The 13347-nt window shown below is 39.0% G+C and overlaps 1 protein-coding gene across 5 annotated transcripts in view; it reads right to left on the bottom strand.

Annotated features, from left to right (window-relative positions):
• Window positions 1-454: 454 nt before the first annotated feature.
• The window catches only part of SMIM14 (small integral membrane protein 14), a 55679-nt gene continuing 42786 nt past the window's right edge, over window positions 455-13347 (bottom strand). For 4 of the 5 annotated variants that reach the window (XM_042052919.1, XM_042052923.1, XM_042052922.1 and 1 more), the window contains exons 3-5: window positions 12672-12720; window positions 4207-4355; window positions 455-3620 (exon numbers count right to left, since the gene is read on the bottom strand). In XM_042052919.1, the coding sequence (XP_041908853.1) occupies window positions 3588-3620; window positions 4207-4355; window positions 12672-12720 (231 nt within the window). In that variant the 3' untranslated portion in view covers window positions 455-3587. Of the gene's footprint in view, window positions 3621-4206; window positions 4356-12671; window positions 12721-13347 lie in introns of those variants that run through there. The other variant, XM_042052920.1, reaches the window with a different exon arrangement.

Here is a 13347-nt window from a genome sequence, read left to right as displayed (position 1 = left end):
GCAGGTCTCTACTACTCCTACGTGCTGTCTTAGATCCATTGCAGCATCTTCCTACCTCAGAGCAGCTCTGGGTCCAACACTGCCAAGATCTAGAACTAGAAAATAGACTGCAAATCCAAAAATAGTAGGATTTGATCTAAAACAAAGTAACATAATCAGCATATTTGTCACTACTTTTCTTACTGTATTATTTCTGACTTCCTAGGTTGCCTAACTACTTTGAAGAGCAAAAGGCAGAGACCTTGGAAACTGCTTTTTATTTGTTCTGACTTGTGTGAGATACATACAGAAGACAAGTGTCCATTTGAAAAGTTAGAATTTACATTTTAAAAGTTACACAGGTGACACACTATTTTTACTGACATTTATTTTTAGATGATTTCAAATTACCTTAGAAATTGATAGGTTGGTGCAGTCCTATATCTTATAAAAAACTAAAAGACAGAGACAAAAGTTTACTAATGATTGCTATTTATTTTGTTAAGTCAATAAAAAGTGCATAGTACAAGCCCTTTATCCCAATCCAAGTACTCAGTAAAAGATTACTAGGAAACTACAAATGGCACAGATGATTTTTCATTTGGCATATTCAGATATTTTAAACCACCGATTTACATCAAGTACATGACATCATCACTCTTCCTTTTTCAATCATGAATATTACAAGGCTAAGTGATCTGCAGACAGTGCATGAATACATATGACTTCTCCTTTCAGAGTATAGTAATTGTGTTAAGCAGACTCTAAAAAGACTATTGTTTTAACAAAGTTAAGGTATAATTGTAAAATTCCCTCCCTATTTCCCAAGTTGCTACGACTTGCATCTCTTACTAACCAAGCTTAAAACCATCACTACAGAAAGGATCATATCCTGGAGCTTCGCATACCACTAATCTCTTCCACACCTCGAAATTTACCATAAACATCTGTAACCATGATACAATTATTTAATCACAAATTACATCACTAAAGGCCAGATTTCTGCCACCCTTACTAAAGCTGCTACTAGTACATTATCTCAGAGTAGTTCCACAAACTTCAGTGCAACTACTTGATGAGTAAGGCACTATTTAACACAAATAAGAGTGGCAAAATACAGTCCTATGGTTAGTTACTTTTATTTTAATTAATAGTGCTAATCTGAAGGTTATATCTTGGAGAGAGTATCTGAATTTAAAAAGCATACATTTTGATGTGGGATAGCGGCCTGGCTCTTTAGTAAAACATTTTACAATAAAATATTTCCGATGTTTTTTTCTTTTACATAGAAAATTTAAAATAGCAATTTACATGAGGAAAGCATACATGTATAAAATCACTGGGACAATTAGAGGAATTTCAAGCAAAGACAGTTCATTTATAGGTAAGCCACAACATTCCTCTGAACAAAAAGTTCATTTGCCAAGACTCTTAGAGCTGGGTGCACATGGTAAGTTTCATAAATACATAAACAGACATTTAAGTGAGACTGCTCCTCACAAGTGAAAGTGCTCCTGTAAATCTCACCAACTTCCAACAGGATGAGGAGTAGTGCTCTGTCTGAATAGAAGCCTGTTTCAGCTGGCTTTTTAATCAATTGGAAGCTTGTTTCATGCCTCCACTAGTGAAGAATTCTGGCCAAAAATCCTTGGAGAAAAAAGGTCAGTGTGGGAGATTATATATGTTTCCTTGTGGGTTCAACAAAATGATGTTGTATTACTTGTTCTGAACGGTATCCCAAACATAAATGTACATGGAAGGCAAAAAGCAAGCCCAGGCAGAGTGCTTGTCCCAGTGACATCTTTACACAGTGTTTGTGGCCTGTACATTATTAGATGTAATGGGACAAATTCTCTCAGCTTCTCTCCTGTAGTTTCATTGCTTTACCTGGCACTGCACTGATGTCACTGAGAGCACCTGGCCCAATCTTCTTCTTCTTCTTTTTTTTTAATTTGATTTTTTTACACATGCTCCCATGCTTGGGAGCATACTATTCCATAGAAATTCAAAGGTCAATTACATCAAATTACAGAAGCCTTTCTTCAGGTCTACACTGTACCTTTCCAAGGAGGCTTAGCTGGCTCACCATTTACCCTGAAGAGCAAAACGCTGCGTCTGTCAACCATGGGATCTGATGTGAGATTTTTGTTAGAGCCCGTTAATACAAACCTTTTTGAACTTTAACAGTTAGTTCCTTCATCTCCATAACTAAAGTCCTCATGAAATAAAGGTTCATACAGTAAGGCTTTGAATTCCCGTATGTCTGTTCTACTGACCTTTAACAAAAGAAGCTTCATGTTGGTAACATAAAAATGTTCTTTACATTATTCTCATCAATTTTTCAAATTGAACAAGAAAAATATACAGTGTTGCTTTTCTGTACATCTTTAAAATGTTCTTAAATTAATGTACATAAAAAAGTAATTCCCATTTGCCATAATGGGAGATGTGCACAGGTGCGTGCATAGCCACACATACACACACTTAAACATACCACACATACACACAAATATTAGAGGGAGGAGACATGCCATATGTAGTCACCTGCAAGTTTGTTATTCTACAATTACAACTAGTAGATAAGGATGAAATGTTAAGAATTGCTGATAACATACAGGTGAATAAACCTGAATAATCCAATATATGTTGTATACCAAAAGTTGATAACCACGGTAACTTCTTGGTATGACTTCATCCTGTCCAATATACATTACATCATAGCCAAAAACTTAAGGTACCAATTACGAAAAGAGTATACCAGGACAGAAAATTCTAGCAAGTTTTTCTTACTAAATTTCTCTTTTGATAAAGTCTATAAGTAAGCACATCTGGGTTTCGAATATGTTTTTTTGACAACGTATTGAATAAGACATACAATTTATTAATGAACAAGGCTAAATTAACTTCTTTTTTGGTGGTATAATCTTTTGTACAAAGTTCCCAATATATAAATCAAAGCTTTGACAGTGGCAATCGTCATATTCACTTACATGTGCACGCACACACACAGAGTACAATTCTAGTGGACAATCCATGCTTTTGCCAGCAACCCTGAAAACTGTGTTAGTGGTCCAAAGACCAGAATAAAAGCTGCTCTGAACCCAGGGCAAATATAAAACAATTTCTGTTTTTCAGCACATAACTAAGTTAATACTTCCAACCATAATACAACTCTCAAAATCATACTGGAGAAGAAATATGAATTAATCTGAAGAAAGGTCAGTAACCTTTCATTATTATAGATGGAGTGGGATTTTCTTTTTCTTTCAATGCATATCAGAAATCACAGCAAAGAAATTAAGATCACTGTAACAGAAAGAGACTGAGTGGAATGTCCACAGTAACAGCAACAACCAAAAAACCCCTGCAATGCCTTACCATTATTCAAATTACAATGTAATAGGAATTGTAACAATATACAAAGCAAAAATTAACTTAAAATTGAAGTCACTAAAAGCAGTTCATGAAAATTACTGCTGAATGATAATTCTGCTCTATATAAATGAGAAAACAAAAGCGTATTGAGTGAGGTTTAGGAGTAATCTGGTCACTTCGTTCATTTGGTCGTGCAACGTTTTAGCTGCTGAACTTTTCCAATACTGAATGCTCTAGTCTACTGGTGGGGCTGGTGGTTCTTGTCCCTTGGGAGAAGAAAGAAAGAAAAGATTAAAAAAAAGCAGGTACAGAATTAGAAACAGTGCTTCACATATGAGGTTTTAGCAATGAAAGAACTCAGAAGCATTACATTGTGTTTTCTTTTATAGCTTTTCAATATCTCTTAAATGATTAGAGTAAATGAGCATCAAAAAACTATACTTTTTCCTGTATTGATTGAGATTTTTCCATAATCCCACATCTAGGACAGAGATCACCGTTCTCAGTATCATGCTGTAATTTTGTTTACTGACTTCTCTTAAAGCTGTGCTTGTCCCCTTTCACCTAAAAAGGCAGGAGGCAGTTTCAACCAGGGACTGACAATGTCCAGAGGACATTATGGCCCATACTTAGTCACCTGTAACTGCTCCATCCCACAGCAGGCCTCACACTTACAACCTTCATGATTCTACTTTCACTTTGGTTTAACTCAGTCTAATTTTCGATGGAGTTCCAAGAAAATATAGGGAAAAAAATAGAAGAAAAAAATTACTTTGAGAAAGTCTGTATTAAACCAAAATAGATTTAAGTTATTATAGAATCTCCCTGCAGGGCACTTGAAGATGCACTTACATTGTGTTGGCTGGTTGGCTTTCCGGCTGTGTTTGATCCTCTTAGATTACTAGGTCTCAGTAAGAACAAGACAAGTGCAATCACCACCCAGGCCATCATTATCATGGCAAAGCTGATGCCATTGTCACCGGAGGAGTTTGGTCCTGGCACTACAGACAAGGAAAACTCAAGTTATAATAGAGTAACAGCGGAGTTCTTTTCGCCAAGTGAAAACAAAAATTCAATCTCAGAAAAAATCCCAGAAATATTTTTCAATGGAGTGTTCTGATTAGTCCCTCATTTTGGCTTTGAGACAGTAATACGGTTTTTTATCACATTTCTTATCCATTTGAAAAGAGAATCATCTATTTCATAATATTTCACTGGCATTCTCAGAATTATCATGAATATTTCTTAGTTCATATTAACTCCTAAGGAACTGGAGATGATAAACATACTCTTCACATTTTAAGATATCAAACCTGATTTTTAAGAAATCAAACTTGGTGCAAAATATATTTATGTAGGAAACCCCCCCATACATACACTGGTCTTTGTTTTTTGCCTCAAACAAACAAAAGAATAAGGCTAAACTGATGAAAGCTTAAGCTCCATTGTTAGGCCTTACAGAGACAACATGCTAATTCTAGCAAGAAGGAGCAAACTAATGGTAATCAATTTCTTGACTACTCTAAGTTATTTCTTGAGAGTTTGTTTAAAGATGTTTCAGTGTCAATATGCCAGATCTCCATGACTGATCATCTGGGTCATGTGGTATTTCTGCTAGCAACATATCTGCCAGCAGGGGAAAAACTGCTGCAGAGATACATTACGAAGTGAAGCCCAGGAACACAATATAAAAATTTTACACCAAATTTCCATACAGAATACCTGAAACATCAACACGCGGAAGTAAATTTAAGGAAATACCCTCAGGCTGGAAATGGCTGGTTGATCTGTATGGATCAAGAAACTCTTGCAAATACACATTTTAAAACAACTTTTCTCCTCTGAAACATAATTTCAAGTAATCAAACAGTAACTAATCTTGTCAGCTGAAGTGTAAACCCATGTATCGCTAATTACCTATGGTACTTACATGAATCCATTTATCATAGTGTCTAAAGGCCTAACATCTTCATTAATGATCTAGATGTTCAATTAATACAGAGCAATTAGTACAAAGCTAATATAATAATAAATAACGTTCAGAAAGAGAAAAAATGTTCACTTTATTACTCAAGATGAAAATTTTAACATCCAGAAAATTCCACAGAGATACTTATATCTGTCATATTTTCCAGTTGTCTTAAGTGGATCACCTGATTATGGAGCCAAGTCTGGATTCAGCACTGGTTGGATTGTTCTTATTTAACATTTACTTGATAACTTATACCTGCTGGAATCATTTCTTTGAAGATTAATGCTGATACCACAGAACCACCCTCATTGTTGCCATCCTGGGTAGCATTGCTAACAGAGGCTCTTCCATGGAAAGGATTTGTTCATAACACAGCAGAAGAGCCCTGCAGGGAAGCTTACAGCTATGCCATTCTCCACATTGATGCTCTGGGAATAAGGCTTTCCTGAGTTGGGGCTGTTGGACTGATGTCCTTTACTGACATCACATGCACTCAAAAATGTCAAAGAAGAAAAAACCCCATGCATTATAGAAGTTCATGCTTCTCACAGTACAAACACTACCATTAACATGTATGAGCAAATGAGACTGCTTTTGCCTTTTAAATGTCCGAAATATAGACATTTCAAAGCTCGAGAAGTTGCTAATATAGAGGAATTTTATGATTAGAATTATGTGCAATTACAAGTGAGTATGGTGGCCAGTGAACATACATCACAAGGGACAGAGAGTTTTCTGTAAGACAAGTCCCTAGTACCACAAGAACCACTTTATGTTAGGGTGACCAAACAGGCTTCTCCCAGGATGCATTGTTCTGTTATGTTATTCTATCCCAGTTTGGATTCCCCAGTTGGCTGTTGGCCTCCAGTCCTCGTCACTCCCCCAAAGCTTCTCCATTGGTCCCCGTTCCCTAGTCCCGCCTTTTCCCCGCCCCCAGATAAAGCTGTGGGCTTTGGGATCATGTTGGTATTTGCCTCTGCAACCTTTGACAGTGTAGCAGCAATAAATGCTCCTGCCGGAACGCACCCAAATGCCCGTCTCGACTCTTTGCTACTGACTGTAATACTGAACCCACCCGTGTGCTGTGGGTGCACGCGGGACCCCACAGAGCCAAGCAGGGATGCTATTAAGTGAGAATTATTTTGAAAATCTGAGTGAATAACAGGCTTTCTGTATGAGGAGAAGGCATAGTGCACAGAAAATAAATAAGAATGCTACAGCCTTTAATTCACTAAACTCTTACACATTTCATTTTGAAAGCATATGGAATTGTGAAGGTAAGACTTTAGACCTTCAGTTTTGTTGACCAAAATATTATTATTATCAGCAGCATATATATCAATATTTTAAATCTTGGAAAATCTTTATATATGCAGTCCAGGAGTCTAGCATATAATTTGGCAAGAAAAGAACAACTGCTTTATTTTGGGGCTTCCAGACAACACTAATAGCCACTCTGAGATTACCTTCAGCAACAAGTAAGAAGGCCTTAGGTGCTTGCTTTGGCGAATATGTTTGGTAGAAGACTGAAAATTTAGATGACTTGTTAGTCAGAACTCCCCATAGAATACAGAGAAATGGATTTGTCCAACTGCCATGTGAAATTTTTGGTGAACATTAGTGCACTTAGGGTCTGTGGTTAAACAAAAGTTGGTGTAATCAAATGATGCCAGATCAGGACACGCTACAGGTCAGGGAAGGGAGCAGAAGGGACCGCAGAGGGAAACCACAGGTGTTCATTGCAAGACACAGTTTTTTCCAGCCTGCATTGTAAGATGGTTCAGATGGAACCAAACGTGCTGAAACACGTTCTGAACTATGTTAAGCAAGACAATAGCTGATCCAACTGGCCCTGCACTACCTACTCAAGGCATGCCAGACACTCAGACACAACCATGATTACACTTTTCAAGAACCGTTAAACCCACATCTCTCAAAAATGACTGTGTGCTTTAATAAGGACGTGAGATATTTCAGAATCTGTTACTTTAATCTCTTATGGAGAAGAGGATAAGCAATGTTTCACAAAGCTGGGGTAAATCCAACTTTTCAAAACTTTGCATCACAAATCAAGAGAACAGACAAGAAGCCATTTCAGCTACTGGAAGCAGTTATATGTAGGAGACAACAATCTTGCTACAAAGACCTCCATCCCTGAGATCATAAAATAATCTGATAAAACCATCTTATGGATAAAGAACAGTTGAGTGAAGCTAAAACCAAGCAGGATGGAATTCATTGTGATGGGCAGAAGAAAAAAAAAAATCTTGTTTTTAAGAGTTCACAGCCACAGTGCCTTTATCTATAACTGGTATTTTTTTTTGCAGGTAATTTAGAAGTGATGTTTTGATTCCTTGAAGAATAAAGGTTATCCTCTAAGAGCCCCTGTGGATGGTATTTTCTAATATTTCCAAATGGAGAGAAGATTGTCCTGGTCTGAGATGAATGATCAATGATCCTGCTACCACGCATTTTGATGGATGGATCTGGTTATTAATCTCCAATGCCCAGGAGACACCAACTAGTACAGAATGTAACAGTACATATTCCCATGGCACTAAGTGACATGACATACAGTCTCTAACCTACCTTTCGACGCAACACTGAATCCAGCCCAAGGTCTTTATTTTCAGAGTATCTGGTACCCTGGGTTTGGCATACATATATATCCACACACTTCTGAATGATGCCTGTGAGCAGTTCTGGCCCTGTGGTTACCTGGAATTTAGTTTTTTTTACAGCATGGCTGAATTATCTCTGTGCAAAGAAAGCTTTATGAGGAGCTGGTCTGAGATTGTGAGATTAGCTCCCATGGGTATTAATGACTATGGTGAATCCTAGCTGTTGCTTCATGTAGGAAATACAGTTTTTGGACTTGCTTTTTCCCACGGAATCAGAGACTATGCCACGCAAACTAGTCTTCTCTCAGAGAAAAATGGGAAGGGGAAAAAAAAAATCTTTTGTGACAGATGTTTGCAGATTCATTTGAGGTCCTAGAAGGCAGTCAAAGCTATTAAAATTATGAGTTTGGTAAAAACAGTTTTTAAAGATAAAAGGTCAAACACTTCCTCATGGTGCAACTGAAATCTCAATAATACAATATTAAAACTATTAAGTGCCCATGTTAATACCCTTACATGAACTTAGTTCTCCTCCTAAAGTGCAGTTTTTCCTTCAGAGTGAGGCTGTACTCTAAAGAAAGGAGAGATTTCATTTCTTTTACTGTACAAGTGTATTCCATGTGGTGCTTTTTGTCTGCCCTCTCACGGTAGAAATACCTTCTTTTGGACTACAAACAGATTGACCCTGGTAAAAACTGTTAAATATCTGCATGTGGAAAGGCAAAATCATGCTCTCTGACTTGTGTGTCTTCTTTTCACAGTGCTTAAAGCCTTGCTTGTTCTGTGAAGGAAGGGCATGAAACTGTATGGAGAGAGGTATTTTAGAAGTGAATCATCAAGGAAGACAAAGAACCCGTGGGACCTTCAGCAGATAATGCCTGCAAGCTGACACTCTCAAAGGCAGGGATAAGGAACCTGAAGAAAGCCGAAAAGGACTTGAGCAGAGGCAGGGAGAAGGGAATTCCCAGAAAAGGGAGGAAAGAGTTGGCAGACATTTCATGCTGTTTGGTTAGGCTGCTGTGACTGCCCTAGATGAGTACAACTCAAGATGAATCACAGATATGTATTCATTTTAAATTGCATAAAAATTTGGAAGTAGAGTAGACAACATCTGAGACAGTCATCTCTGACCACATTACAACCTAACAGAACACTGAGAATAGTGCTGAAAATATGAATGTGGTAAATGGAGGTCACAACATCTGGGAATTGCTAGAACACAGAAAAAACTCAGGCAGTAGCCCCTCATTTCCTTTGACACGGAAGGCTGACTGTGAAGGACCATGAGCCATCAGAGTAGATCAGTACCAGCTGGGATCCTCCCTAGGCTGGGTGAACCGCTGATGTTGCAACTGCCAGATGTCAGAGAACTCCTGTGCTCCACTTGCATTAGACAGAATTCAGAAAAGAATTATCACTCTTTTTCCTCATTTCAAGGCAAACTCTGTTGCTGCCTGTTCCGAGCTTCCCTTCCCCCTCCCCAAGATACTTGCCTCTGCCATGTGCTCTGAACTCCTTTGTTCCAAGCAGGGGCAAACCCAAATGTAACTCAAACTCTTCAGCAGTGTCTGATTGGCCGGCCACCCCGGGTCCGCCCCCAGTTCCCCCCTTTCCCTTCTCCGAAAAAAAGAAGGGCACAAGAGGGGCCTGCCCTCTTTGGCTTGCACCCTTTCTGGGAACATCTGTGTGTTTCTGTTTCTGTTTGAAAGCTTCTAATTGCAGGAATTAGGCAAGCTGAAAGCTATATTTCTCCCTCTTTGTTTCTGCTGGTTGTATCAGCTTTGCAGCTACTGTTTGCCGCTTTTAGAGCTACTGAAATGCTGGATTGCCCGTGCTGCCTCTCTAGGCTGCCCGAGGCTTTCTAAGGCATTGAACTACGAGCCTAGCTGGTAAAAAGCTGTAAGTATCTCCACAAAACTCTAAGATCTTCTGATTTGCTGAGCATTAACAATCCCAACAGAATATTAAATGTGTTGCCTATTCAAAACTTACAGCGGTTTTTTTCTGCAAGGCACCCACTGAAATTGAGGGAATGGTCATCAGACTCTAACACATGCTTTAATGTCACAGCAGATATTCTGATGGAGAACCAGCAGACGAACAGCCATCAAGCAGAGTGCCCAAATGCTTGTTGAAGTGGTGCTCATATCTTCCTGTACCTAGATCAGAAAGCACTAGTCCTGACCCTGGGAAACTCTGCAGAGACGTCACTACGACATAATGGTGCCAACAACCATAAGTAAGAATTTATAGATAATAAAAAAGTGAGTAAGGGAGACCTGGTACTACTGCCTTGATATGGCTCCAAAAAACCTAAAATGAGCTGAAATCAAGGGTTGAAAAAACAAAGCATGCTCAGGAAGAATCAACAGAGGGTGTTTCTGAGAATTTCCAGCTGGTAGCAACAGCACAACACATGATGCTGCTGTGACATTGGCTGAACCCCAGCCCTACGTCTCCCAAAACAAAACCACATACGTCTCATCAGTTATTCCACAACCTTGCAACTTAAGAATCTGTGTATGACAACATTCCCAGCTGTGCTTCGAGAAGAAAGACCAAATGCCAGGAATGAGCAAATTGGTGGGAGTGAAACAAACTTGTTCATATCAAGATTCTGAAATGAGGAATCAAAGTCAGCAAATAACAGGAAATGGAGCTGTGGGACCTAGGGAAGAGGAGACCCACCTCAAACATAAGCTCATCACTGTACAACTCATAAAAACAGGATGAAGCAATGGACAGAAGACTGGCTCAGAATTGTTTGAATATGTTTCTGAAACATCCTAGAAAGCTTCTTCAGGCTCAATCTGTTTATTTTTGCCTTTGACTCCCAGGGTCTTACAGACTGTCACAAGCACAGCATCACAGAAGCATCACAAAATAATGTGACAAACAGGCAGGCAGTGTCATTGCATCAGCAGAAAAATACCTTTGCTAGAACTAAATTTAAGGCAAGATAATAACATAGGAAAGGATTTACTATATAATTTTTGCTCTGGTTTTTGAAACAAACCACTGCTTTGGAACAATTGCTGCCAAATTGCTTGCATCTGCACAGACAGTTTGCAAGAATCTCAGAATGGAAAACTATTTGTTGCAAGCCATTCAAATTCCGACTATACTACAGCTTGGTAACGTGAAAGCCATCCCACAAGCTTTGTGCCCATACATATTAGAACTTACTACAGACTTACAGTCTTTAGTCTAAAAGCTTCATGAATACTGATGATCAAGACTCTCAAGGCATGAGTGAGAATGACCTACCACTGCTTGGTTTTGACCATGGACAAAAGAAAGATCCACACCCTGTCTGTGCCTCCTTCTAATATAGAAAATATTCTGCCTCCCATGAACCGCCTCTTTCCCTCTCCTACATGCCTATTATTTAAAAAAAGGCATAGAAGTCTAAGGTGTGGGAGACTAAAAAGTCTGCCCTTTGACAGGTTTATTTGGAAGAGGAGTGATGGAAGTCACAGACAGTGTAACTTGCAAAGCCCATAAAGAAAGAGCAAACCAGCAGCACTGTACAGCACATGAGCACCACACTGTCTTTTTCTCAGGGGTTATGTGGGACAGCTCAGTTTTCCCCCTTCAGCCCAGCATGGCACTGAATCTGGGACTGTTTCACACTGGCAGAGCCCAGTGCAAGTCTGAGCTGGATGCCTATCTCTAAAAACATTTTACAGGGGAGTGAAGAGGGAGGAACATGAGGGTGAATGAAGGCATGCACTCTCTCCAAGATGCTGGAAACCTTGCCTGCACTGTCCCTAGACCTGTAATAGATACAGGCACCAGCAGCTCTTGCTTACAGGAACACTGCTCAGGTCCTTGCTGCTCCCTCTAAACATTACAGCAGTCCTGATGCAAGCTGAGTGAGTTCACATGCTCAACTGGTAAAGGGATATAGGAAAACCAGATCCATTTTATTTTTATTTATAAACATTTGACAATCTTCCCTCTGGCTCACGGAAAGCATCTCAGGGAGTATCTCAACGCCTCAGGGCATGCTTACATTACTGCATAACCTCCACACAGTTATGCTTCACTGCAGGTGCTGGTAATGTTTGACTGCCCTAGTACTGCTCACTGTTTGGGAGAGGTTTTTTGATGCATTTCACAGCAAATCCCAAGGAAGTGTACATATCAGCCCTCTGCTTCATTAACTACATGGGCACCAAATCAGCAGAGATGCAGTCATGGTGTATGTCAGCTTATGAGTCGGAGCTGGTGGGGTGCCTCCTCTTCCTCACAGTGGAGTAGAGGGGTCACAGTACTGACAGTCCATCACCCAGCCCCAGCTGTGAACACGTGTCTGTGTGTCTGTGCTCAGTATCTAGTCTTCACTGGTTAGGCTGCTCTGAATCTGAGGAGGACAAATAAAGCCCCCTCCATATTTTCCCCTCTCATTCCCCAAACCATCCTATTTGGAGGCTAACAATCAGATTCAGTAAAACTTGGGACCTGATTAATGGTTATGCTGGTGAATTGATACCTCCAGGCTTCCCATCAATGCTGCTTCCAATGTACAAATGTTAATCTGCATCCCAGATCCTCAGAAATTACCTCCCCAGCATATCAATTTTATTACTGTAGTATTTGATTTAATGTAATATGTTCCTATAACATTAAATCAACTGCTGCATTTTAAAGACCAGGCAGACTGTATTTTAATTACTGCTGTTTATTTTACTTTTATGAATCTGATGTGAACAGTTACTCACATTCCTGAAGGCATTCTGTGTCTGTGCAGTACGACTGGGATTGTCTCAGCTAAAACAGAGAAAAAGAAAAGCATGACACTTAACAATACGTCTTGGTCGGCTTTTACTGAAATCATGATTTAATATAATGTCAGAGTAAAAGTTCATGTATAACTGATCCTTCACTGGATCACACTTGGCTTATGGTATGTGAAGAATCCCAGGTATGGAGACAGTTTCTGAACACTATTTACATAATACCTTTAAATCACCTGACTGCAGTGTTATTGCTTCCAATTCAGCCATTGACTACCTTCCAAAATGCAAGTAAAAAAAAAAATCTGTAGTGCTATAGGAGCTGTTACAGATATACTCTCTACACATATTTTGGGATTCATAATGGATAGATAGATAGATAGATATAGATAACAGTTCTTATTGTTATCTAGATCAAGTAACATTAAAATCCTCTGTGATTACATCACAATAAATGATCAGACTGTGATAACGGTTATGCACAAAGAAGTTGAATTAATATTTCATATTTAAACTTAGTATTTTTTCCCCCCAGGACCTTTTTTTTAAAAGCAGGTTTTAATAGGTATTTTACTGGTTTTTCTCTTTACTGATGGGTAAAATTTAAAACATTTTTAGCAACTGTAATGACTATTTGATTTACAGACTAGGTAAAATTGCC

This window comes from Corvus kubaryi, unplaced genomic scaffold (assembly GCF_017639235.1).
Source record: "Corvus kubaryi isolate FWS band 111438036 unplaced genomic scaffold, C.kubaryi_AGA036_p1.0 split1-131, whole genome shotgun sequence".
Taxonomy (NCBI): Eukaryota; Metazoa; Chordata; class Aves; order Passeriformes; family Corvidae; genus Corvus; species Corvus kubaryi.
Note: the sequence above shows the minus strand (reverse complement) of the source record. Positions and strands in the feature narration are given on the sequence as shown.